The sequence below is a fragment of the Halichoerus grypus genome, chromosome 2 (genome assembly GCF_964656455.1).
Source record: "Halichoerus grypus chromosome 2, mHalGry1.hap1.1, whole genome shotgun sequence".
NCBI classification, from domain to species: Eukaryota; Metazoa; Chordata; class Mammalia; order Carnivora; family Phocidae; genus Halichoerus; species Halichoerus grypus.
The window spans coordinates 151,139,260-151,163,021 of record NC_135713.1 but is presented as its reverse complement, the minus strand read 5'-3'; the positions used below and the strand labels follow the sequence as shown (position 1 = coordinate 151,163,021).

The following is a 23,762-nucleotide window of genomic DNA, read 5'->3' as shown; positions in this document are numbered from 1 at the left end:
GAAGCTCTGCCGGGCCACGGCTGGAGTCGGCGCATGCGCGGCCACCCGGGGCAGGACTTTGAGCCCAGGTCTGTCCGTGTGCAAACTCTGCACTCTCTCTTAGGAGGGTCGAGCCAAAGCTGAGCTGCTCAAACTCCCCCCCCCCGAAAGCAAATTCAAAATGATCTTTTGAGATGTGCTTCTGTGGGTGGAGCTGATCATCAGCCACCAAGGCCATGACTCCTCGGTTTGCGTCCCACTGCTTCACCAGTAAGTGGTTTCAGGAGCGCTTGGGGCCAGCCCGCGTTAGGTGAGACACAGCATTCTCGACAGACCTGCTGCCCCCCGCCTCATGCACAGGACACACCAGGCCCAGGCCTGGGGCTCTGGAGGCCAGAACCCCACGTGCACTTAGCTGACAGTGTCCTGCATAAGCCCCTTCCCTGCCTGAGCCTCAGTTTCCTTGCTTGCACAGTAAGTGAGCTCACTGGTGATGCCGAGGTGCCCCAGGGACTGAGCCACGGAGCCACCGCCACCGTGACTGTCCGCTGTCCCCGTGGGGACAGGGCACCCGCTCTGTCCTGGACACAACGGAAAATGCCTGGTAGGTATGTGTTGACCGAGAAAAGAAGCCGAGCCATCCGCAGAGAGAAGTGAGTGACATAGGCTTCCTTCCAGCAAACCGGAGAGGGCCTGTTTGCCAGGCTCCGCGCCGGCCTGGCGAGGCTCAGACCCAGCACCTGCCCTCGGGGGAGTCTCTCAGCATGGGAGGAAGGTGAGGGCATGCCACAATGCAGGTGAGCTTCGACGCCTGGCACAGGGCTGTGCTTGGACGTGGTCTGTGTGCAAGTCATGGTCCGTTCGGGGGTGGAGCCCACCTTCTCCAGGACAGAAGCGTACCTGTCATTGGTCTCGAAAGCAGTGAGCGCTCCCTGTGGGAGCACACGAGTGGCAGGGCTGGGAGGTGCAGTACTAGTGTTTGAACTGGGCCTTGAAGGATGTGTAGGAGTTGGCGCAGTGGAGGGAACAGGGACGGACGCTGGAGTGTTTGGAGAGCGGCAGATAGCAGTGGGCGGGGGTGGAGAGCCAAGTTGGGGCCCCACCCCAGGGCTTGTGGACCTGCCTATTTCCCTGCCGCCCACACTCTCCCCCTGGCTCTGCCGCTGTCTTTCCACCCAGAGAGGGGCAGGAGGTCTGTTTGGCCTTCCTTCTGCCCCGGGGAGGTGCCATGCTCGGCGGGTCTGGGCGGTGCCAAGGCCCCACGGCTCGGGGAGAACAGGGCACGCCCCCTGGTGGCCGTCTGCGTGCCTCCGTCCCCGCCTCAGGGTCCCACCCGCCCCAGCCCACAGACCGGGGAAGGATGGCCGGACATGCGAGAACTTCGCCTGTGGAAGCCACAGAACCTGAGACCCTCTGGCAGGGGATTGCAGTGCCCTCCTCCCCTCGGGATTCCATGTCCTCCTCAGCATCCTGCCAGGTGGTCGCAGCATGGGAGTAGGAGTCACGCACAGAATGAGGCCACCTGGCGAGTGTCAGCCCCTGTCATGACCAGCGATTGAAGCGAGGGCTGGATGGGGCAGAAACAATGGTTCCAGGGGCCGCAATTCGCTCCTTCTAATCTCAAAATGGCTGACGGGGGTGGGGGGGGAGTGTGGCTTCCAGACCCAGAGCTGGAACCAACAGTGGGAGCTCCCTCGGAGCGGGTGGCTGAGGGTGCGGGCCCAGAGCTCAATGTGCCGCAGTTTGAGACCCTGAAACCCAGGGAACCGCGCGTCACCTGATGTGGGGGGAGGAGCACTGGGTTTGGCCAAGTCTGTTTGGAGTGAGGCCCCCCCGCCAGCCGCAGACTGAGCACCCCTTCCCACCCAGCAGGCTGCCCGGGTCCCGGAAAAACAGGGCAGGACAGCAAGGAAACTATTCTTTTATCCTTGCTCCTTGCCTTCATACTGAGCTCCTTCCTATCCCGTCCAACGCTTTGTCACCCTATGTTTCAAAGTATCAAATGACGTGAAGTTCAAAGAAACAAAAAATCAACAGTTCCTATTTCAGACTAGACTCTGGTGTTTTCCCCCAGAGACTTACAATCACTGTCCATCCCATGAAGTGATTAAATAATCGGCCAGGGCTTTGCTCCACGTGCCCCGACACTCAGGGACACTTCTGCGGGGGGGTGGGGGGGGCTCACCCAGCCTGAAATGCAAACAAGAGTCGGCCTTGGGAGCGCGAGCCTGTGAAGCCGTCCCTCTGCGTGCACGTCCTCCGTGGGAGGTGAGAGGTGGTCGTGCGTCTGCACCCAGCGCCATGGGGAACTGGACCCGGCCCCTGGCTCCAACTGGCTCCCAGTATGGTGGGGATAAACGAAAGGAAGTGGATTACTACCATCAGGATAATTGCGGTAGTGATCCCAACAGAGCCCAGAGCTAGACTCTGGTACGCTTGGGAATTTAGGAGATACCAGTGGTGGTGGTTCAGATCAGCACGGGAGATGGGCTGCTCATGTCATGGTCCTGCCCGGTCATTTGGAAGAACTACCTAGCTGGATCCCAGTCTCCCAGGAAAACACATTCCAGCTACAGCCAGGATGTAACTTTAAAACATGAAAGTAGAGAGAAGTACCAGAAGCAACTACGGATACTTTTCTTCTTAAAATGATCATGGGTGGGGAAAGACTTTCTAAGTTTGCTACGGAACCAGAAATCATAAAAGGAAGCATTGATAAGTTTGATTTTAAAGTTTCTGGAGGATGAGAGAGACCAGATGCATCGTTGCAAGATGGGTGTCTCAATGGGGAACAATAGTTGGAACAAAAATGGGAAAAGGGTCAGTGTTTCTAATCTGAAAACATCTCTTACAAGCTAATAAGAAATGAAATGAGGGGCGCCTGGGTGGCTCAGTTGGTTAAGCGTCCGACTCTTGGTTTCAGCTCAGGTCATGATCTCAGGGTCCTGGGATCGATCCCCACATCAGGCCCCACGCTCAGTGTGGAGTCTGCTTGAGATTCTCTCTCTCCCCCTCTGCCCCTCCGCATGCTCTCTCTCTCTCTCTCTCTGGAAAGAAAGAAAAGAAATTTACCCCAAAGAGATACCTAGACAAATGGAAAAAAGGGGTTCGGGTGGTATAGTTTATAATAGTGAAAAGTTAGGAGCAATTTGGCAATCAACCATGTACTAGTTAAATATGTTATTCTGCTTTTTAAAAAAATATTTTATTTATTCGTTTAAGAGAAAGATAGCATAGTCGGGGGAGTGGCAGATGGAGAAGCAGATGCCCCGCTGAGCAGGGAGCCCGATGCGGGACTCGATCCCAGGACCCCGGGATCATGACCTGAGCCGAAGGCAGACGCTTCACTGACTGAGCCACTCAGGTGCCCCTGAGTATGTTATTCTATATAACACTATGACGCTGATAGAAATGGACATATAATTCTACACTCACTGCTGTAGAACATTGTAGAACAATGTAGAACAACTTACTGAGCTAATAAAGCAGATGATAAAGCGGCATGTATAATGATGTTATAAACTCATATACTGAAATCTGTCAAGAAAGATGAAGACCAGTATGTTACCAGGGGTTACCGCTGAGTTGATGGGCTTCCTAGAGATCTAAATTGTCTTCTTTTAATTGTCTGAGGATGTTTGGGTATGTTTGTAAATCACAAAAAAAAGAATTCGTCTTTAAAGTGCTCCGAGAGGGGTGTTGGAGGCCAGAGCGCGCATGGGAACTGGGAGTCCTCCCCAAGCCCCCCGGGGTGGCTGTGCCATCCCCAACCACAGCCAGGCAGCCCCTCGCCCCCCTGCCCCTGCCCCAAGGTCACTGAGGTGGGATCTTCCCGGTCCAGAGGCAAGGTCAGTGTGTAGATATTTGGGGGTACGTGGGCAGGCAACAGCCATCTCTTGCAGATGAGGGGGTCCCTGCCCACTGTCCCCATTCCTGGAGGTGCAGATCGCCTTGAGAGGGCATGGGGAGCACTCACAGTCCTGTCCTTACCCCCACAATTCACAGAAAGGGCCCCAACCCCCAGAGCCCATGAGTATGTCACCTTATTTGGGCAAAGGGACTTTGAGGCGGTGACACTATCCTGGCTGACCCAAGCAGGGCCACGGTCATCACCAGGGTCCCCCCAAGAAGGAGTCGGAGCTGTGACCCTGGAAGTGAGTGGTGGGGACGATGCAGGAAGTGGCCATCTGATTCTCCCCTAGAGCCTCCAAGAGGAACAGGTCCTGCCAACCCCTTCCGACCTCTGACGGCCAGAGCTCCGGCAGCAGCAGGAACGAACACCCCCCCAGCTCCCCCGGGGGCCTCCCATCCCCTGGCGCGCTTTTGCCTAAGCCAGCTCGAGAAGGTTTCTGTCCTTTGCTGCCCACACAATCCTTGCAGGACAACAGCAAATATCACGTTGACAGACTGTGTCCCCTCACCCCGGCGCTCCTTCTTTCCGCCACCACGCTGCTCCCTGGAACCTTCTAGATGGGAGGCCATGTCGTTTGTTGTTTGGTTGAGAGCTGGGGTGGGGGGAGTGGGAGGAGAAAGGTTTATTTTTAAACATCACATGCATAAAAAGTTCAGTCTCTAAGCTGTGAAATCTTGCCCCTTTCAGCTTTCGCCACAGAAGCCCACCCAGAAAAGTACTGAAATGAGCAACTTGCTCTCATTTTTTTTTTTTATTGTGGTGAAACGTACATAACGTGAAGGCTACCCTCTGAGTGTTGCAAGCCCACAGCTCAGGGGCGTCGGCGCATTCACAGTCCCCACCATCTGTCTCCAGAACTCCTCACCTTCCCCGGTCAAAACTCTGTCCCCACGAAACACAAACTCCCCCAGCCCCCCGGCAGCAACTTCTCGAAAAAGGCTAAGCGTTTTCGAAACCTTGACAAGCCAACCATTTTACCTCCTGGCAAGTGCGTGGATGGCCAGGCTGCCGAGCTACCCTTGAACTGTGGTAGCACGAAACCATACAGAAACCTCCCAAGCGAGCCTCCTCCCCGCCCCCCACCATCCAGAAAAATCTCAACTTCGCCTTCATAGCATGTTCACCAACCACACGTGCGGCAGCTGGTGGGGACCAGCACAAAGAGGTGAGGTCTCCCCGGGAGCCCACAGGGCACCCCTGCTGTCCCCCCCCAAAAAGGGACCCCTTTGGGTCTCAGTGCTGGAGGGCTGGGCTTTCTGGGTGCAGGGACCTACCCAGTCGACTGTTCAAGGATAATTTTCAATAAAAGGTAAAATCATTAATCTCAGGCAGATTCAAAAATTAGCACCTGGGGGCGCCTGGGTGGCTCAGTCGGTTAAGCGTCTGCCTTCAGCTCAGGTCATGGTCCCAGGGTCCTGGGATCGAGCCCCGCATCGGGCTCCCTGCTTGGCGGGAAGCCTGCTTCTCCCTCTCCCTCTGTCTGCCGCTCTGCCTACTTACGCTGTCTATCTCTGTTAAATAAAAAAAATAAATTAATTAAATAAATAAATAAATAAAAAATTAGCACCTGTTAAGGACTTTTTTAAAGATTTATTTATTTATTTTAGAGGGAGAGTTGTGAGCAGAGGGAGGGGCAGAGGCAGAATCTCAAGCAGACTCCCCGCCCAGTGCCGAGCCTGACATGGGGCTCGATCTCACGACCCTGAGATCATGACCTAAGCCCGAAATCAAGAGTCAGACGCTTAACGGACTGAGCCACCCAGGCGCCCCAGCTGTTAAAGTATTTTATTCTACTTGTTAATCAACGAGGGAACCAAGTAGATGGTTTAACAGGTTTACCAGGAAATCCTGTCACAGAGATGAAAAGTACAACATAGGGAATATAGTCAATAATATTGTAATAAAAAAAGAAAAGAAAATCCAAAGAACAGACTCATTTATAGATCAGGAATATTGAAATGAATGCACAAATGTCCACCAAACTGGTTTTTCCCCCAGGCAGGGAAGAAAGTCAATTCAACCTGTGTGGATAAGACATAATTTCCATATCTACAGTCAAGAATTCTTTTTGTGTTGCCATCAGGTGTCTACATTTCAGAGAGAACTGTGATCAGAAGACCCAGAGGGGGTGTCCTCTGGGGTTTCCACAGTGCATGATTTTCTGCTGAAACATAACATTTTCTCTACATGAGAGAAGGCAGGGCCGAGTGAGGTGGGGGGTCAGAAAGAAGAAGAGCAGGTGAACGGAGCTTCTGAGAGAGGATGGGCATAGGGGTGGTTTCAGACCGACAAGAGGAAGGTCCCTCCTATTTCCGAGAGATGCTAGAGCTCCCGGGATTCAGCTGTGACCCATGACCTGGGTCCCCGCTGAATTCCGCAGTGAAACTCAGATGGGAAAGACCCGAGGGCTGGCTTCAGGGGCCGCGGGAAGGTGAGGCCACTCAGCCAGGCGCTCCCTGAATGCCGAGCCAAATGGACCAGAACCGGAGCCAGAAAGGACAGGGTTATCCCGACGGAGCCCCAGGAATTCCCCAAGTGGGAACCGTGAGGACCCTGCGAGGGAATTCCTGCTTGGGGGACATTCTGGCCCCCCGTGATCTCCGCCCTGGCACCCCCAAAGCTGAGAGAGGGTAGGAAGCACTTCAGTACCCACGGAGCTGAAGACGGTCTCCAAAGCTTAGAGCCTGGCTGGTGGAGGCTAAACCATCCAGTCGCCTTGTGCCCGGATTCTCAGGGAAATGACAAATTCTCAGTCCCACCGGCAGGTGGCGCGCTCACCCCCGCGGGGGACCGTGGCAGGTGCAGGCCCCCCACCGACCCGGGAGTCCCCGCTGGGACTTCTGTCTCGGGGTTGGGCGGGGCGGGGGGCAGCAGGTGCGGCTGAGAGCTGAAAGCCCCCACAGGGAAAGGGATCCTGGCCAGATGTTCCTTCTCCAGCCCTCCTCACTGCACACCGTGCTTATTCCTCCTACTGTTTCGCTTTACTTGGTACAAGGTTGGAAATTCCAACCACTAAAAATTTGTTGGTTCTACAACAAAAAACCCAAGTAACCCAATTTAAAAATGGAGAGAAGACTTGAATAGACGTTCCTCCGAGGCAGGTATACAAATGGTCAACAAGTCCGTGGAAGGATGCTCGATATCATTAATCATTTAGGGACATTTGAATAAAAACTGCAGTGAGTGGGGCACCTAGGTGGCTCAGTCGGTTGAGCATCCAACTCTTGATTTTGGCTCAGGTCATGATCTGGGGTTGGGGTGGAGGGTTCTGAGTTTTCAAACCCTGCATTGGGCTCCATGTTTTGTTGTTAAAACACAACAAAACAAAACACCACAGTGAGATAACCTCGCACCCATTAGAATGGTTACTATTAAAAAACAAATACCAAAAAACCCAGAAAATAACAAGTGTTGAAAAAGATGTGAGGAAATTGGAATCCTTGTGTCCTGACCGTGGGCACGTACAGTGGTACAGCTGCTCTGGAAAACGGCATGGCAGTTCCTCAAAATATTAAAAATAGAACAACCATGTCATCTAGCAATTATACTTCTAGGCGTATACTCCAAAGAATTAAGGTTAGGATCTCAAAGAGATATTTATGCACCTTATTCATAGCAGCGTTATTCACCATAGCCCCAAAGCGGAAGCAACCCAAGTGTCCATCGACAGAGGAGTACGTAAACAAAATGTGGTCTGTCTGTACGGTGGAATATTATTCAGCCTTAAAAAGGAAGGACATTCTGACACCTGCTACAACATGGACGAGCCTTGAGGACATTATGCTGAGTGAAATAAGCCAGTTACAAGAGGACAATACTGTGTGACTCCACTTTTATGAAGAACCTAAAGCAATCAAATTCATAGAGACAGAAAGTAGGATGGTGGCCGCCAGGAGCTAGGCAGAAGGAAGAAAATGTATCGACAAAACCGGAACTGTACTTCACACATCAAAATTAATGTCAAAGACCATTTAATATTTAAATGTAAAAATTAAAACTAATATTCTTGAAGCGAGGAAGACTTTCTAAATATGTCTTAATGTCAGAAACCGTAACTGAAAAGGTGATTGATTTTAATGAAAACAAAAATATAGAAACACGATTAACCTTTTCTTCCCCCCGAAAATATATTTAATAGACAATTACCATGTGCTCTGCTCCTGATGTTTGGGGGGATACTGCAGTAAATAAAACAGATAAATCTCTGCCCTCATACAGCTTGTTTTTTTGCTAGAAGACAACACAAATAATATATAATATGTCAGGTGGTAATAAAGATTTTGGAGGAAAATGGAGTAGGGTAAAGGAGATCAGAGTAAGGTAGGAGTGAGCTTCATTTCAGGCATAGGGAACAGAAAGCACAAACTTCAAAGACAACAGAAAAATTGTAAGAAGTATCTGTACTATGTGACAAGAGTTATTTTCCTTAATATATAAATTTTTTTTAATATAAATCATTACGTGAAAGAGGCACAAACCAATAGGGGAAAAAAATGGGCAAAGAACATAGGAATTTCTTCTTTTTAAAATCTGGGTGGCCAGGGTCCCTGGGTGGCTCAGTTGGTTGGGCTCTGCCTTCCGCTCGGGTCGTGATCCTGGAGTCCTGAGATCGAGCCCCGCATCGGACTCCCTGCTTGGTGGGGAGTCTGCTTCTCCCTCTCCATCTTCCTCTCCCTCTGCCCTGCTCATGTTCTCTCTTGCTCACTTTCTGTCTCTCTCTCTCAAATATATAAATAAAATCTTTAAAAAAAAATAAAATCTGGGTGGCCAATAAACCTGGAAAGATACTTAGCCTCATTGGTAATCAGGGAAATGAAAATTAAAGTGAGTTACATGTTCTTCTAATCAATGTTGGTCAAGATTTTAAAAAGACTACTGGCTGCTTCTCAGTACCTAGCCTCCAGTCCCATGTCCCCTCCTCAGGGAGGCTCTGACTATCCAACATAACATCCCTGGATGAAAAATTACTACACATTCCACAATCAGGAAAATACAACTCATGATGGGGAGAAAAGTCCATCAATCAAAACAGGCCCAGAAACAGCAGCGGTAATGAGATTAGGGACAAGAGCAGGTTAAACAGAGACATAGAACACCCATCCATGAGTAAGCCAAGCCCCTAGGGATGACAATACACTGAACGGAGTCCCCAGATCAGATGCCACGGAAGACAAAGTTAGCGAACTTGACACAGTAAGAGAAACTGTTCACGGAAGAACACGGAGAAATAAAGGCTGAAAATATATGAATGCTGAGTGTGGGAGAACTCTGAGAAGCCTAAGATGTGTGTACTGGAGTCCCATATGGAAGAGGCACAGAAAAAAAAAAAAAGATATTTAAAGAAATAATGGATGCCAGTTTACAAATTTGATGAAAACTATAAACTCATCGGATCCAAGAAGTTCAATGAACCCAAAGCACAAGAAACATGAAGAAAACCACCAAGTTCCATCATAATCAAGGTATCTAGAACTGGCAGGAAAGAGAAAATCTGAAAGCAGGCAGAGGAAAATCATGTGATTGATCGATGTGATCTAAAATATAGTGGAACAACACTTTTTTTTATTTAAGTATTTTTTTACTACCATATAATGTATTATTTGTTTCTGGGGTACAGGTCTGTGATTCATCAGTCTTACACAATTCACAGTGCTCACCATAGCACACACCATCCCCAATGTCCATCACCCAGCCACCCCATCCCTCCCACCACCCTCCCCTCCCCTCCAGCAACCCTCAGTTTCTTTCCTGAGATTAAGAGTCTCTTACGGTTTGTCTCCCTCTCTGGTTTCGTCTTGTGGAACAACACTTTTAAAGTACTAAAAGGAAAAGAAAATGATATAGAATTCTATACCCAGCAAAAATAGCTTGCAAAAAAAAAACTGGGGAAATGAAGACATTTTTAGTCAGATAATATATTATTAACAGATCTGAACTGTTAAAGGGGGTGATACCCACTGGAATCAGGATCAACACAAAGGAACAAAGAGCTGTGGCAAATATGTAGATAAATATAAAAATGTTTTATTATTGGAAAAAACCTCTTTCTCAATTCGAGAAAGGGTGTGTATGAAAACCTTATAGCTAACCTTGTACTTAATGCTGTATTAGTGCTTTATTCAGTATTAATACTCAAATACTGAATGTTTTTGCCTTATGATCAGGATGGAGGCCACAGTGTCTGCTCACACTGCTCATATTCAACATCACACTGGAAGTTCTAGTCGGTACAATAGGGAAAGAAATAAAAGGAATCCAGATTGGGAAGGAAAAAGTAAAACTATATTTGATAGAATTGCCTATGTGGAAAATTGTATAGGATGGCTAAAAAGATACTAGAATTAATAAGTGAATTTAATAATGCTGGGTAGAATACAAAACTAAGTTGTATTTCTATATACTAGCAGTGATCAATCAGTTGAAAAATCTGTTGAAAAATTTAAAATACCACTTAGAATACCACAAAAAAATAGTAAATACTTAGAGACCTGACAAAGACACACTGGAAGCTACAGAACATTTCTAAGAAAAATTAAGGAAACCCTACATAAATGGAGAGCTGTTTTATATACATGGATCAGATCACTCAGGATCAGTAAGGTGTTGATTCTCCCCAAATTGATCTATAAAATGACACCATTCCAAGAAAAATCTCAGTGGGCTTTTTTTTTTTTTTTTGGTGGAACAAGGTGATTCTAAAATTCACATGGACATGCAAAGGACCTACCTAGAAAGACGAAAACGACACTTTGTTCTGCCACTTGCTATCTGCGCACCCTCCAGTAAGTTACTTAGCATAAGAGGGTCTCCATCTCCTGGTCTGTCAGCTGGGTGTAACAGTACGCCACCCTCATAGAGTGGTGGGGGGATTTCACAAGGGAAGCTATGGAAAGTACTTACAATAATGCCTGACACAAGTGAAATGTTAAAGAAGACTTCGTTGTTAGTACTGCAGCATTGCATGAGGATGAGAAATTATCTTTTTTCATTTATTTACTTATTTTAGAGAGAGAGGAGGAGGCACGTGCAGGGGGAGGGGCAGAGGCAGAGAGACAAGCAGACTCAGCGCTGAGCACGGAGCCTGACGTGGGGCTCGATCCCATGATCCCAGGATCATGACCTGAGCCGAAACCAAGAGTCGGATGCTCAACCGACTGAGCCACCCAGGTGCCCCCAAAAAATTATCTTTATAAAATATACAGGATAGATTATATGACAGTGGTGGAGGATCTGGGGTCTGGAGTCCAGCTACTGTGCTGTCATTAGAAACATACTGCACTCTACCTTAGGAGAGCTATTTCATGTCTCAAAGCCCACCTTGCATCCCTTGCAAAACGGGGACAAAAACTATAGCTAGCATTTACAGAATGTCTACTCAATATTCCAGGAACTTAGTATGATCACCTCATTTAATTATCCCTACAACTGTTGGAGCTAAGTAGTATTAACAAGCCCATCTTATACATGAGGGGGCTGAGGCATAAGAAACATCAAGTCTCTACCTAGGGTAGGTTAGGCTGATAAGTAACAATGATGGAATTCGAATCCAGGTACTTGAAAGTCTGGGGCCCGTGACCCATGACATTGATCGTACGTGGCCAGTTGATGTTCAGCAAAGGAGCGAGGGTGATTCAGTGGAGAAGGAAAGGATGGGCTTTTCAACGAAAGTTGCCGAAACCGTAGGACATCGATCGCCATGCAGAGAGAACCAAACCAAAATATTTGAGATGGATCGCAGAACTAAACTGTAAAACATAAAACTAGTGAACTTAGCACAAAATCTTTGTGACCTTCGGTTTAGCAAAGGTTTCTCGGGGACTATGTCAAAAGCACTATCCATAACAGAAAAAATCAATACATCGGACTTCATCAAAATGAGAACTTCTCTTCCGAGGATGCTTACGTTAAGAGAACTGAAAAGATGAGCCACAGGCTGGAAGAGAATATTGGAAATTCGTAGAGAAATTGGAGAATCTGATAAAGCCTTGTGTACAGAGTGTATAAAGGACTCTAAGAGGGGCGCCTGGGTGGCTCAGTTGTTGAGCGTCTGCCTTCGGCTCAGGTCATGATCCCAGGGTCCTGGGATCAAGCCCTGCATCGGGCTCCCTGCTCCACGGGAAGCCTGTTTCTCCCTCTCCCTCCCCCCCTGCTCATGTTCCCTCTCTCGCTGTCATTCTCTCTGTCAAACAAATAAATAAAAAATCTTAAAAAAAAAGAAACAGAAGATTGGGGAAATTTTTCTAAAAAAAAAAAGGATCCTAAGACTTCACACTAAGAAAACAATTCAATTAAAAATGGGGAAAACATTTGAATGGACATCTTATCACCTGGCAAACACGCCCGTGAAAACCCCCTCACCCCCCTTAGTGACTAGAGGGATGCGAACGGGGTCCTCGGTGAGGGATCCACGCACCTGTCAGAGTGGCTGAAAGGGGAGAGTCTGGCTGTCCACGTGCTGGCGAGGACGTGGAGGACCTGGCCCTCTCCTGTCCCGCTGGAGGGAATGTGAGCTGGAGCAAGCACTCTGGAAGACAGCTTGGTAGTTTCTGGAAAAGTTAAGCACATGCTTGCCATGACCGCCCACAGGTCCCCTGGGTAAAGCATATATGTCCACACCGAGCTTCGTGCACCAATGTTCGGAGCCACTTTGTCTGAGAGTCAAAAACCAGGAGCGACCTAAATGTTCATCAACAAGCACATGGATAAGCGAATTGTAGCCCGTTCGTGCGGTGAAAAGTCAAAAGAAGTGAGCTGGTGATCTGCACAGCAGAGGGGAATCTCAGAGTGATTGTGCCGAGTGAAAGAAGCCAGGGGAGGAGGGGTACCCTATGGTTCCATTCACGTGTAACCCCCCCAAATCGCAAACTGATCTACAGGGACGGAGTGCATGTCCGAGTTTGCTGGGCGTTGGCGGGGCGGTGTGGGGAGAAGTGGGAAGAGGGGGTGACAGAGCACATGGGGAACTTTTGGGGTGATGGGTAGGCTCGTTCTTTTGACTGTGATGTTGGTTTCTGGGGTGTATACGTATATGTCAGAATTTACCAAGTTTTACACTTTAAAGACGTGCAGTTTGTTTTATGTCAATAATAGCGCAGTAAAGCTATTTTATTTTATTTTATTTATTTTATTTTTTAAAAGGCGAGTCTGGTGGAGGAGGCCGGGTGTCAGCACATGGAGACTGAAAGCCAGGCTGAGGGGCAGGATGAGTGGGGGTGAGGACAGCGGCACCGGGAGGGGGTAAGCCAGGTCAGGAGGCCCTGCGGTGGCCCCACCAGGAGCTGTGGGGATGCATTCTAGATAAAAGGGAGAAAAGCAACTGGATCATTGACGATTGGGGGCTCACTCCTTGGCCCCAGGGCAGTAATCTGTTAAATCAGATCGGGGGCAAGGAAGGCCGTGGGGCTTGGAAAGAACTATCCCACTCGTCCGCTTCTTCTGGTTTCTCCCTTGTGCGTGGGGTCCTGTGACCGCAGGCTGCCCACCTGAGAGCCCCTCCCTCTAGTGGCTCGCCCAGCAGGAAGGGGCCTGGCCGGCTGAGCCACCCTTTCTGTTCATTCCTGGGCACCCCCTTTCTCTGCCCAGACCCGGCACTGGTCTCTAAGGTCACGTTCTTCCTGGGGTCTGACCTCACCTCCCTAGGTTTAATGGAAGCCCCACGTTTTCATCCCTGCCCCGAGACTTGCTTCAGTGAGCCTGGCGCCCACTTCCTCACTGCCCTGGTCCCCCCCCAGCTTACTCCCGAAATGCCACAGCTGCCATTTGTGCCCTGATTCATGGATGACCCCGTCAGGTGACGGACATCCAAATATAACCTGGCCGGGCTGGCCGGCTGGCTGACTGGCTTCCTTCCTATGTGTGCTCGGGGCCAAGACCGAGACCTGTGCCTTCCCCTGCCCTGCAGGATGGCACCTCGGGAAACAGCTCGCACCCCGAGGACAGGGCGGGGAAGAGAAGGTGTGTGTGGGGGGAGGCAGCATGGTCCAGAGAAAGAGGGGGGCCAAACCCCAAGCCAGAGGCGAGGCTGAGAGCTGTGCACGGGCCGTAACATCCCTAAGGGGTGGGTTCCTGTCAGGTGCATCCTCCCCAAGGGGGGCTCTGCAGGGAGCCTTCGACCGGCTTCCCAACACCAGCCAGCTGCGGCCTGAGGACCCGGCCCCGGCCCCATCTCTCACTCCCTCACCCCTGTGTTCTTTCAGGCACCAATATTGGATGACGCCTCTTCGTCAAAGCTCTGGGGGCAGACCCACGTCCTGCTTTCAAGAGCGGAGGCCGGGACGTTGCATCAGGAAGTACAAACGGGATGGTAAGTCCCTCGGGGGGTCTTCAGCCCAGATCTCGGATGGGAGGGGTCAGGGAAGGTTTGCTGGACGCTGTCCCATCCAGACTCCAGTCCCCCAGGACCGGCAGGAACACAGCGAGGGAGGTTTGCGGGGTGGGCTGCAGGGACGAGCAGGGGTTTGGATAGTGGGCCCTTAGCGTGAGGGGGGTGGTGGGGGTGCAGACGGGGCGAGGCAAGGCTCTGCGTGGAGGCGGCATCCTAATCTTGAAGGCCTTGTAGGCCTGGCTAAGAAGCCTGGCCACGTGAACAAACACAGCATACAGACACAGACCCACAGACCCGGAGGACAAGCTGCTGGTGGCCCGAGGGGAGGTGGGTGCAGAGGCCGCTTTGAGGCAAACAGGCCTGCGGGATGGACCGTGGAAAGGGCCCACAGCGACCACCTGGGTCATCAGGGGACCCACCACAACGTAGCCACAGGCCCTAAACCACCAGTGGGCTACTTACAACCAGACAGTTACCAAAAAAGGGAGGATGCCCGGAGTTCCCAGACTCCCTCATTCGCCCTATCACTGCGGCCCCGCACCACAGCCCGCTTCCCGCTGCTCGCTCGTGGTGTACTCAGTACATTTTTCTCTCTTCTGTCCTGCCTGGCCTCACCTGGCCGGAGCGAAATAGGGTAGAGAGGATCGAGAGGTACAACCTCTACTTATAGGATAAATACATCCCGGGGATGCAGCGTCAACACGGGGAATGCGGTCAGTGATTCTGTAATATTGGCGACAGGTGGTGATCATCTCGTGATGTACAAACACCTTGACTCACTAGGTTGGACTACGTTGACTGTGGGATGAGAGTAAACAGGAGGTAAGGGGGTGGGAGGTGGGCACTTACAGGGGACCGTCTGAGACACGGATGAGGCAGGATTTGATCTTCGGGGGCAGCCCCAGGCCCTAGGATTATCCTCCTCACTTTAGAGGCGGGAGACTGATATTCCCACCATCGAATGTGTTCCGACAGATATGTTTCCGGCACGTGCTCTGGATTAGACGTTGTGCTGGTGAATTAAGAATAGTCCTGGATTCATTAAGAAATTTGCTCTCACCGCATGATCTGCCCATTTTGCTGATTCCGTCATGAACGACAAAATATTTTTGGGGCGCCTGGCTAGCTCGGTTCCAAGAGCTTGTGTGCGACTCTTGATCTCAGGGTCGTGAGTTCCAGCCCCACGTTGGGCATAGAGATTACTTAAATAAATAAATAACTTAAAAAAATTTTTTTTGAGCACAGCACACACTACCAATTATTCCCATTATTTTTTTGTACTTACTTATACTGCTATTACTATTTCTTTAAAACAGACTACACACTGTCTGAGGGTGAGAGACATTGCCAATGACAGTAAACATAAAAACATATTTCTTTTTCTATTTTTTTAGGAGGGGGAGGGGCAGAGGGAGAGGGAGAATCTCAAGCAGGTTCCTTGCTCAGCGTGGAGCCCAATGTGGGGCTCGATCCCAGGACCCTGAGATCATGACCTGAGCTGAAATCAAGAATCCGTTGCTTAACCGAATGAGCCACCCAAGTGTCCCGAGACCATTTTAGGTTTAATAGAAAACCACAGCCCAGTGGATCATCTTGCAGATCCCTGCAAGTAGAGGCCAGGTCCCTGGCAGCGGCTATCTCTTATTTCAGACGTGGAGAAAACTCTGCTGTAGCCACAGGAAGCATCCGAAATGGGACCCTCGATTCTCCTGCCTCAACCCGTCCAGTGGCTGCTCTTTGCATTGAGGAAATACTCAGAGCCCTCACTGTGACCCTCAAGGGAGGGCAACTATATGATTTGTTGTCCAAACCCAAACACCACTGAAAAAGAAAGAGGTAGGATACATTTCAAAGGGCTCGGACCGTCGTGTAAGCTGGACAAGTCCCAGGAAAACCAGGGAGAAAGGCCACTGGAGAACATGCCCCCCGGCTCCCCTGAGTCGTGCCATCCGGCTTCCCCACAGCTTCAGGAAGCTCCAGCACACTGGCCTTCCTTCTGGCCTGTTCCACACTCTGCCTTTCTTCTCTTCAGGGTCTTCACACTTGCTGGTCCCTCCAACACTGTTCTCCAGCTTTTCACATGGCTGATTCCTTTCTTAGCTCCAATACCACCTCCTCTGAGAAATTTCCCCCATCACCCTAACTAGGAGCATCCTCACCCGCATCCATGCCCCCGCCACAGCACACATCCCTGCTCTGTTACCTCATGGTATTTTTTTAAATAGCACTTATCACTGTGTGAAATTGCCTTTTTATTTGTTTATTTTATTATTTATTATTTAATTTATGTATTTGCTTTCTCCACTGGATAGTAAGCACCGTGAGAGCAGGAACATTGTTTCTTTTATCTGGGTAGCCCCAGTACCTAAACTAGTGTATGTAGGCGGCAATCACTCTTTAAATATTGGATGGATGGATGGATAGAAGGATGGATGGATGAATGGATGGATGATGGATGATGGATGGATGATGGATAGATGCATGGATGGATGGATGGATGGATGGATGATGGATGGATGGATAATGTATGGATGGTGGATGGATGGATAGAAGGATGGATGGATGATGGATAGATAGGTGGGTAGATGGATGGGTAGATAGAAGGATGGATAGATGAATGGATGGATGATGGATGGATGATGGATAGATGCATGGATGGATGGATAGGAGGATGGATGGATGGATAAATGGATGGATGGATAGAAGGATGGATGGATGGATAGAAGAATGGATGGATGGATGGATGGATGGATGATAGATGGATGGATGGATACATGACATGAAACATTCCTGGCGCTTGGTGACTTAGCCAAGGTAACCCACCTAGTGAGGGTACATCTAAGGCTCACACTTAGTTTCCCTCTGGTCCTCTGCCCTGTAGCTACACAGCAGGTTACTTGGAGCCCAGCAAGGACAGTCACATTGCCCTGGGGCAGAAATGCACTTTGGAAGGAAGCCAGCCCAGAGAAAAACCTGGCACTTGCTCTCCTCTGTGGACTCTCCTCTCTGGTTTCTCTGTTTGGAATGTTCTTCTTTGCTCTTGCCCTGCTAACTACACTCATCATTTAAAACGAAGCTCAGCGAAATAAGTCAAACAGAGAAAGACATGTATCATATGACCTCACTGATATGAGGAATTCTTAATCTCAGGAAACAAACTGAGGGTTGCTGGAGTGGGGGGTGGGGTGGGAGGGATGGGGTGACTGGGTGATGGACACTGGGGAGGGTATGTGTTCTGGTAAGCACTGTGAATTGTGCAAGACTGTTGAATCTCAGATCTGGACCTCTGAAACAAATAATGCAATATATGTTAAGAAAGAAAAGAAGAAGAATGTAGCAGGAGGGGAAGAATGAAGGGGGGGAAATCGGAGGGGGAGAAGAACCATGAGAGACGATGGACTCTGAAAAACAAACTGAGGATTCTAGAGGGGAGGGGGTTGGGAGGATGGGTTAGCCTGGTGATGGGTATTGAGGAGGGCACGTTCTGCATGGAGCACTGGGTGTTATGCACAAACAATGAATCATGGAACACTATATCTAAAACTAATGATGTAATGTATGGGGATTAACATAACAATAAAAAAATTAAAAAAAAAATAAAACGAAGCTCAGTTGAGTTAAATGACAAGATACACACAAATTTATAAATATGGGAAGCTATACAGAAAATATTTGCCAGTTTGACTTTATATATGTTACAAACCAAACTGGGATAGATATTAAAAGTGAAAAGATAAGCAAGTCTGAGAGAATATATTTGTAACATATATAACAGACAAAGAATTACTATCTGTAATACATAAAGGGCTTCTATAAATGAATAAAAAGACAAATACACCGATTAAAGAAACTCAGGCCAAATGGATCAACAACGGTGGTACATCCATTCAATGGAATATGATTCAGTGATTAAGACGGGTAAAAAGAAACAGACAATTAATTATGAATAAAGCAGTAGTCAGAGAAATGCAAAATAAAACTTTGTATCATTTTTCACCTATTAGATTGCCAAAAATTATAAAAGACTGAGAGCATACACTGTTAATGAGTGTCTAGGGAAATGGGTACTTTTATACACTATTGGTGGGGATGTACACTGGCAAAATCATTTTGGAGAAAATTTTGGCAAAAATGTTTTTAAGTATACCACCACTTTGTAAGTACGCCTTACTTACGGGGATGAAGTTTGTTGAAATACACTGGCCAAAGCTGTATTTATGAAACTCCTATTCATTACTGCAGTATTGATTTCAATGAAGAAGAAGCCGAGTATTAATCAGTAGGATAATAAAAAAAATTGTATGTTTATATACTAAAATAAGATAAAATACTGCAAAAATGAATTAGGCCCATAAGTACTAAGATGAAAAATGTTAAATTAGGGGCGCCTGGGTGGCTCAGTTGGTTAAGCATCTGCCTTTGGCTCAGGTCATGATCCCAGGGTCCTGGGATTGAGCCCCACATCGGGCTCTCTACTCCATGGGAAGCCTGCTTCTCCCTCTCCCACTCCCTCTGCTTGTGTTCCCTCTCGTGTTGTGTCGTTCTCTCTGTCAAATAAATCTTTTTTAAAAAGATTTTATTTATTTTAGAGAGAGAGAGCATCTACGCTCATGCTCGCAAGTGGGGGGAGGGGCAGAGGGAGAGACTCTCCAGCAGACTCTGCAATGAGGGTGGAGTCCCACTCGGGGCTCAATCTCACAACCCTGAGATCATGACCTGAGCCGAAATCAAGAGTCAGATGCTCAACCTCCTGAGCTACCCAGGTGCCCCTCAATTCTGTTACTTGATGATCTGAGGGTTCTAGTCAATGCAAATAGACAACAAGGAAGGAAGGAAGGAAGGAAGGAAGGAAGGGGCAAAGAAGGTACAATTACTAGTAATGTAGACTCAAAATTATAAGATTCAAAACTTTAATCCAGCCTTATTTAAAATCAAATGTAATTATTGGTCACAAGAGTATTTGACGAGAAGGCTGGAAAGGAAACACATTTTCGCCCAAATTATTTGAGGACGCAAGTGTTGTCCTGTTTATTGTCATCTTAGCTATAGAAGGAAGGAGAAGTTAGTGGTTCTGGAGACCAGCCAGGTGTCACCAGAGATCTAATTTATGATTAAACCATACATGCTTGCTTCCTTGTCATCATGATGGCAATTTCTCCCAACGTGTTCACTGGCATTCAAGAAGAAGGAACTGAAGAGGTTCCATGACATAGCCATCTGTTAGAGTACAAGAGGTCTTTTGTTCCTGTTTAATCTCACAGGAATGTAACCTTTAACCACAAGGCTTGGGATAACCAGAAAACCTGTAAAATATAATTACTACGACAGACTGTATTTGTTCATTTAGGCCACAAAACACACTAGCTGTAGAAAATTGAACGTGCTCGCTTCATCTGTAAATGAACCCAGTGGTTTTATGATCCCTGACGTACCATTTCATAAATGACGTAATATGCGCTGTGTAGACATTGGTTGCTCAAAGGATTTCTGGAAGAGCTGGAGACCCAGGTTCGAGGTTACAGGGCGAGAACCACAACCAAAGGTTTGGTATAGAACCAGCCTGAAGAGGACGTCTCTGCTGCTGTCCCGAAGGGACAAAGGCTGCAGGGACATTGCTCACTGCTCACAGGAGGCTCCCACTGGCCTTGTTCCCAGGCTGACACCACCTCTGTGTCTTCCTTGGCTCCTGATCCAGAACTCAAGTCAGTGCCTTTGATCGGCTGCACTGGGTCATGTGCTCTGTCCTGTCTGCAAGGGACACTGTGAAGGTAAGTATCTGGTGGTGGGAGCTTGTACGGCGGGAGGAGGGCTGTGCCCCTTACTGAGACTGTTAAGATGGGGAAGGGGCTCCACACATAGGAAACAGAGGAAAGAGGTTTGGATTCTGAGCGGTCAATAAAAATTAGAGAAGTCCGACACAGCTGGTGAACCCCAACTATCCTCTTACTCGGCACCTGCGCCCAAACAATGGAATGTTGTAGGAGAAAATTGTCTCCCCATGTTGATCGAACTCACTTTCAACGTATGGCCACAGCTGAGCTTGCAACATGGCCAGACTATGACTATTCTTAACCTTCCGAGCAAATTCATGTTTCTACCTTCTGAGACTGACTTCACATTTCTCGCTCCTCCTCAGACCTCCAGCGTCTCCCCCTCAGCCCAGTGGTGGTGATCCCTTCAGGAGACAGTTGGATCCAGAGGAGCTCTAGCCCCTCTTTCCACCCAGCACACCCTTCCCCTTGCTCTCTGGACGCCATGGCCTCTCAGCCCCTTGGAGGTGGCGCTCCTGCACTCTCCCCTCTTCCCCAGGTTACTCTTTCCTTCCCACGGCCATGGAGATGCATCTCCTTATCCCTCATCTTCAGAAACACAAACAGAACAAGAAGGTGCTCCACCCCCATTCTCCTTTCGACTCTTGCCTCACATCTCTGTTCTCTTCCCTAAACAAAGCTCATCTTTAGAATCATCTCTTCTCGTGCTTCTTTTCCTCAACTCCAGCTTTCCCACAAACCAATCAGGCTCTCGTCCTCACCATTTTTTCAAGGTCACCAAAGACCTCCGTCTTGCCGAAGCCAATGTTTGTTGGCATCTTATTGGACTTCCCAGCAGCACTTCATACCGTTGAAATGCTTTCTTCTTGAGCTTTCGGGACTGCACACTCCCTGACTTTTCTCAACCTGTTTCGCTTCCCCAGCACTCTGTCCTTAGGGTCTTCTCTCCTCTACGACCTTCTCTCCCTCCATGATTTCTAGCCTCCTTTTCTAATTTTTTTCCCCCATGACTTTTATTATATTTCTCCTCGACTTATTTTGAAAAGTTTCAAGCTTACCAAAAATTTGGATGAATAGTAACTATGAACACCCCTATGGTCTTCCATGAAGTTCATCAGCTGCTAGCATTTTGCCAACATTAGTACTTTCTCTCTGTCTCTCTGTCTGTCTCTCTCTTCCTTACCTGTCCTCCTGCCCCACACACTTTATTTTTTGTTGAACCATTTGGAAGCAAGTTTCAATCAACAAGATACTTCTTGTTAAGCATTTTAGCACATATGTCCCAAGATTGGAATAAAGATTTTCCTAAGTAACTACAATACTATTATTACATCTAAGAAAATTAACAATCAACTAGGATCATCTAATATACAGTGCATATTCAAATTTCCCCAAATCTCTGCAATACAACTTTTATAGAAGTTTTTCTTTTGCTTTTTAAAAATTATTTATTTGTTTGAGAGAGAGAGGGGCAGAGAGAGTGCAAGTGTGTGTGGGGGAGGGAAACAGAGAATCTCAAGCAGACTCCCTGCTGAACACAGAGCCCAATGCGGTGCTTGATCCCACCACCCTGAGATCATGACCTGAGCCAAAGTCAAGAGCCAGATGCTTAACCAACTGAACCACCCAGGCGTTCCGTGTGTGATTTTTTAATGTAAAATTTTATGCACATATGCATGCAACATACATATATATATGCAAACTTACTTTTTTTTACCTTAATATATAGCAGCCATATTTCCAGGTCAAAAAATAGAAATTAAAATCACTATTTTCATAGAATTTACTACTCCATGGTATGAATGTATTTCTTCTTTTTTAAAGTTTGTTTATTTATTTATTTGTTTATTTATTTATTATTTGAGTAATCTCTACACCCAACATGGGGCTTGAGCTCATGACCTCCAGATCAAGAGTCCCATGCTTTTCCGATTTAGCCAGCCAGGTGCCCCTGAATATATTTCATTCAATAAAAATATCCATATTGAAGGCCACTCAAGTTGTTTACTCTTTTCGCCCTACTGTAAACAATTCACAATAAACTTACTTGTACTGGTGGGGCGCCTGAGTGGCTCAGTCCATTAAGAGGGTCCAGGGATCGAGCCCCACAGGGCTCCGCACTCAGCGGGGAGTCTGCTTTTCCCTCTCCCTCTGCCCCTCTCCTCCGCTTGTGCACACTCTCTCAAATAAATAAATAAAATCTTAAAAAAAAAAACAACCCACTTACTTCTACTGGTACTTGCAAAGATGTCTTTTACGATAGTATTTTGTTTTAGTAGAAGGATTTCCAGTGGTGGGATTGCTGTCGCTAGGTGTGTGCTATTTAAACTTTTAATACATACAGTAAGATCATCGTACAAAAAGTTATTTCATTTCACTTATGCATCTGGTGAGTGTGAGAGAACTCATTTCTCCATAATTTCACCAGCACGGATTATTCCCAGTTTTGTAAATCACTGCGGCTCTGGTGGGAGGAGAGTGTATTTACCTGACTGCTCGAGAGGTTGAGCCTCTTCATATTCACTCAGTGACCACGTGCACTTCCCATGGTAGCAGATTGCTGTTCCTGCGCTTGCCTCTTTAATGCCCTGTGGTATTGTTCGTCTTTCTGTTATCAATTTCTAGGAACTGAATACATATGAGAACATTAAGCCTTTGCTTATCATTTATATTGCTGGTGTATGTCTTTGGTCTTTGCCATATATTCTGTATATTTGATAACTGGTTTCAGAAAAGATGATACGAACCTAAATGAATGCTTTTCCTAGTTCATTAAAATATTCTTTATGCATGGATACGGTGGCTTTTGTACTATGTAAGTAGAATTGTTTCCTCCTCTAGAGTAGGAGTGGATTATTAAGTCCCCAACCCACCCCTCCCCTGTCCCTTACGCACATAATCCTAAATGTGCAGAAGAATGTCTGGACCATGCTAAGCATCTGATACATATTCATTCAGTCGATGAATTTTAAAGTTTCAGTACACGATCTATAAAAATAAAGTTGGTGCACCTGGGTGGCACAGTCGGTTGAGTGTCCGACTCTTGGGTTCGGCTCAGATCATGATCTCAGGGTCATGAGATCCAGCCCCACATCAGGCTCCGCACTCAGATTCTCTCTGTGCTCAGATTCTCTCTCCCTCTCTCTCTGCCCCTCCTGCTGGTGCTCTCTCTCTCAAATAAATAAATAAAATAAAAAGCAAAATAAAATAAAGTGACCCTATCAGGGCAAAATGGCTGGAATAATTTTTATATCAAATTTGAAAGATATTTGGGATGGTGTGAATTAAAACATAGACTATCAAATCCACCAGGAGTGGGGATAGAGAGAGGTATGTATACCTGAGCGATCCCCTCAGATATTATAAGCAGGTATTCTCCCTAGTAGCTCCAAGTACCAATTCCTTCTTTTGAAAATTTGTATTTTATTTTTTATTTTAATTCCAGTGTACTTAACATATAGTGTTATCTTAGTTCCAGGTGTATAATATAGTGATTCAACTCTACCGTACATCACTCGGCACTCATCACAGCAAGTGCCCTCCTGAATCTCCATCACCCATTTCCCCCATACCCTCACCCACCTCCCCTCTGGTGACCATCAGTTTCTTCTCTATGGTGAAGAGTCTCTTTCTTCGTTTGTCTCTTTTTTTCTTTCTTTTTTTTTTTTTAATATTTTATTTGTTTGACAGAGAGACACAGCAAGAGAGGGAACACAAGCAGGGGAAGTGGGAGAGGGAGAAGCAGGCTTCCTGCTGAGCAGGGAGCCCGATGTGG

The 23,762-nt window shown here is 47.6% G+C and overlaps 1 protein-coding gene across 2 annotated transcripts in view; it reads left to right on the top strand.

Annotated features, from left to right (window-relative positions):
- Nucleotides 1-23,762, top strand: part of RABEP1 (rabaptin, RAB GTPase binding effector protein 1) — a 204,810-nt gene that overhangs the window by 71,301 nt on the left and 109,747 nt on the right. Inside the window, exons 3-5 of one of the 2 annotated variants that reach the window (XM_036078318.2) lie at nt 14,089-14,195; nt 14,958-15,038; nt 19,912-19,984. In XM_036078318.2, the coding sequence (XP_035934211.2) occupies nt 15,022-15,038; nt 19,912-19,984 (90 nt within the window). In that variant the 5' untranslated portion in view covers nt 14,089-14,195; nt 14,958-15,021. Of the gene's footprint in view, nt 1-14,088; nt 14,196-14,957; nt 15,039-19,871; nt 19,985-23,762 lie in introns of both variants that reach the window. The other variant, XM_036078319.2, reaches the window with a different exon arrangement.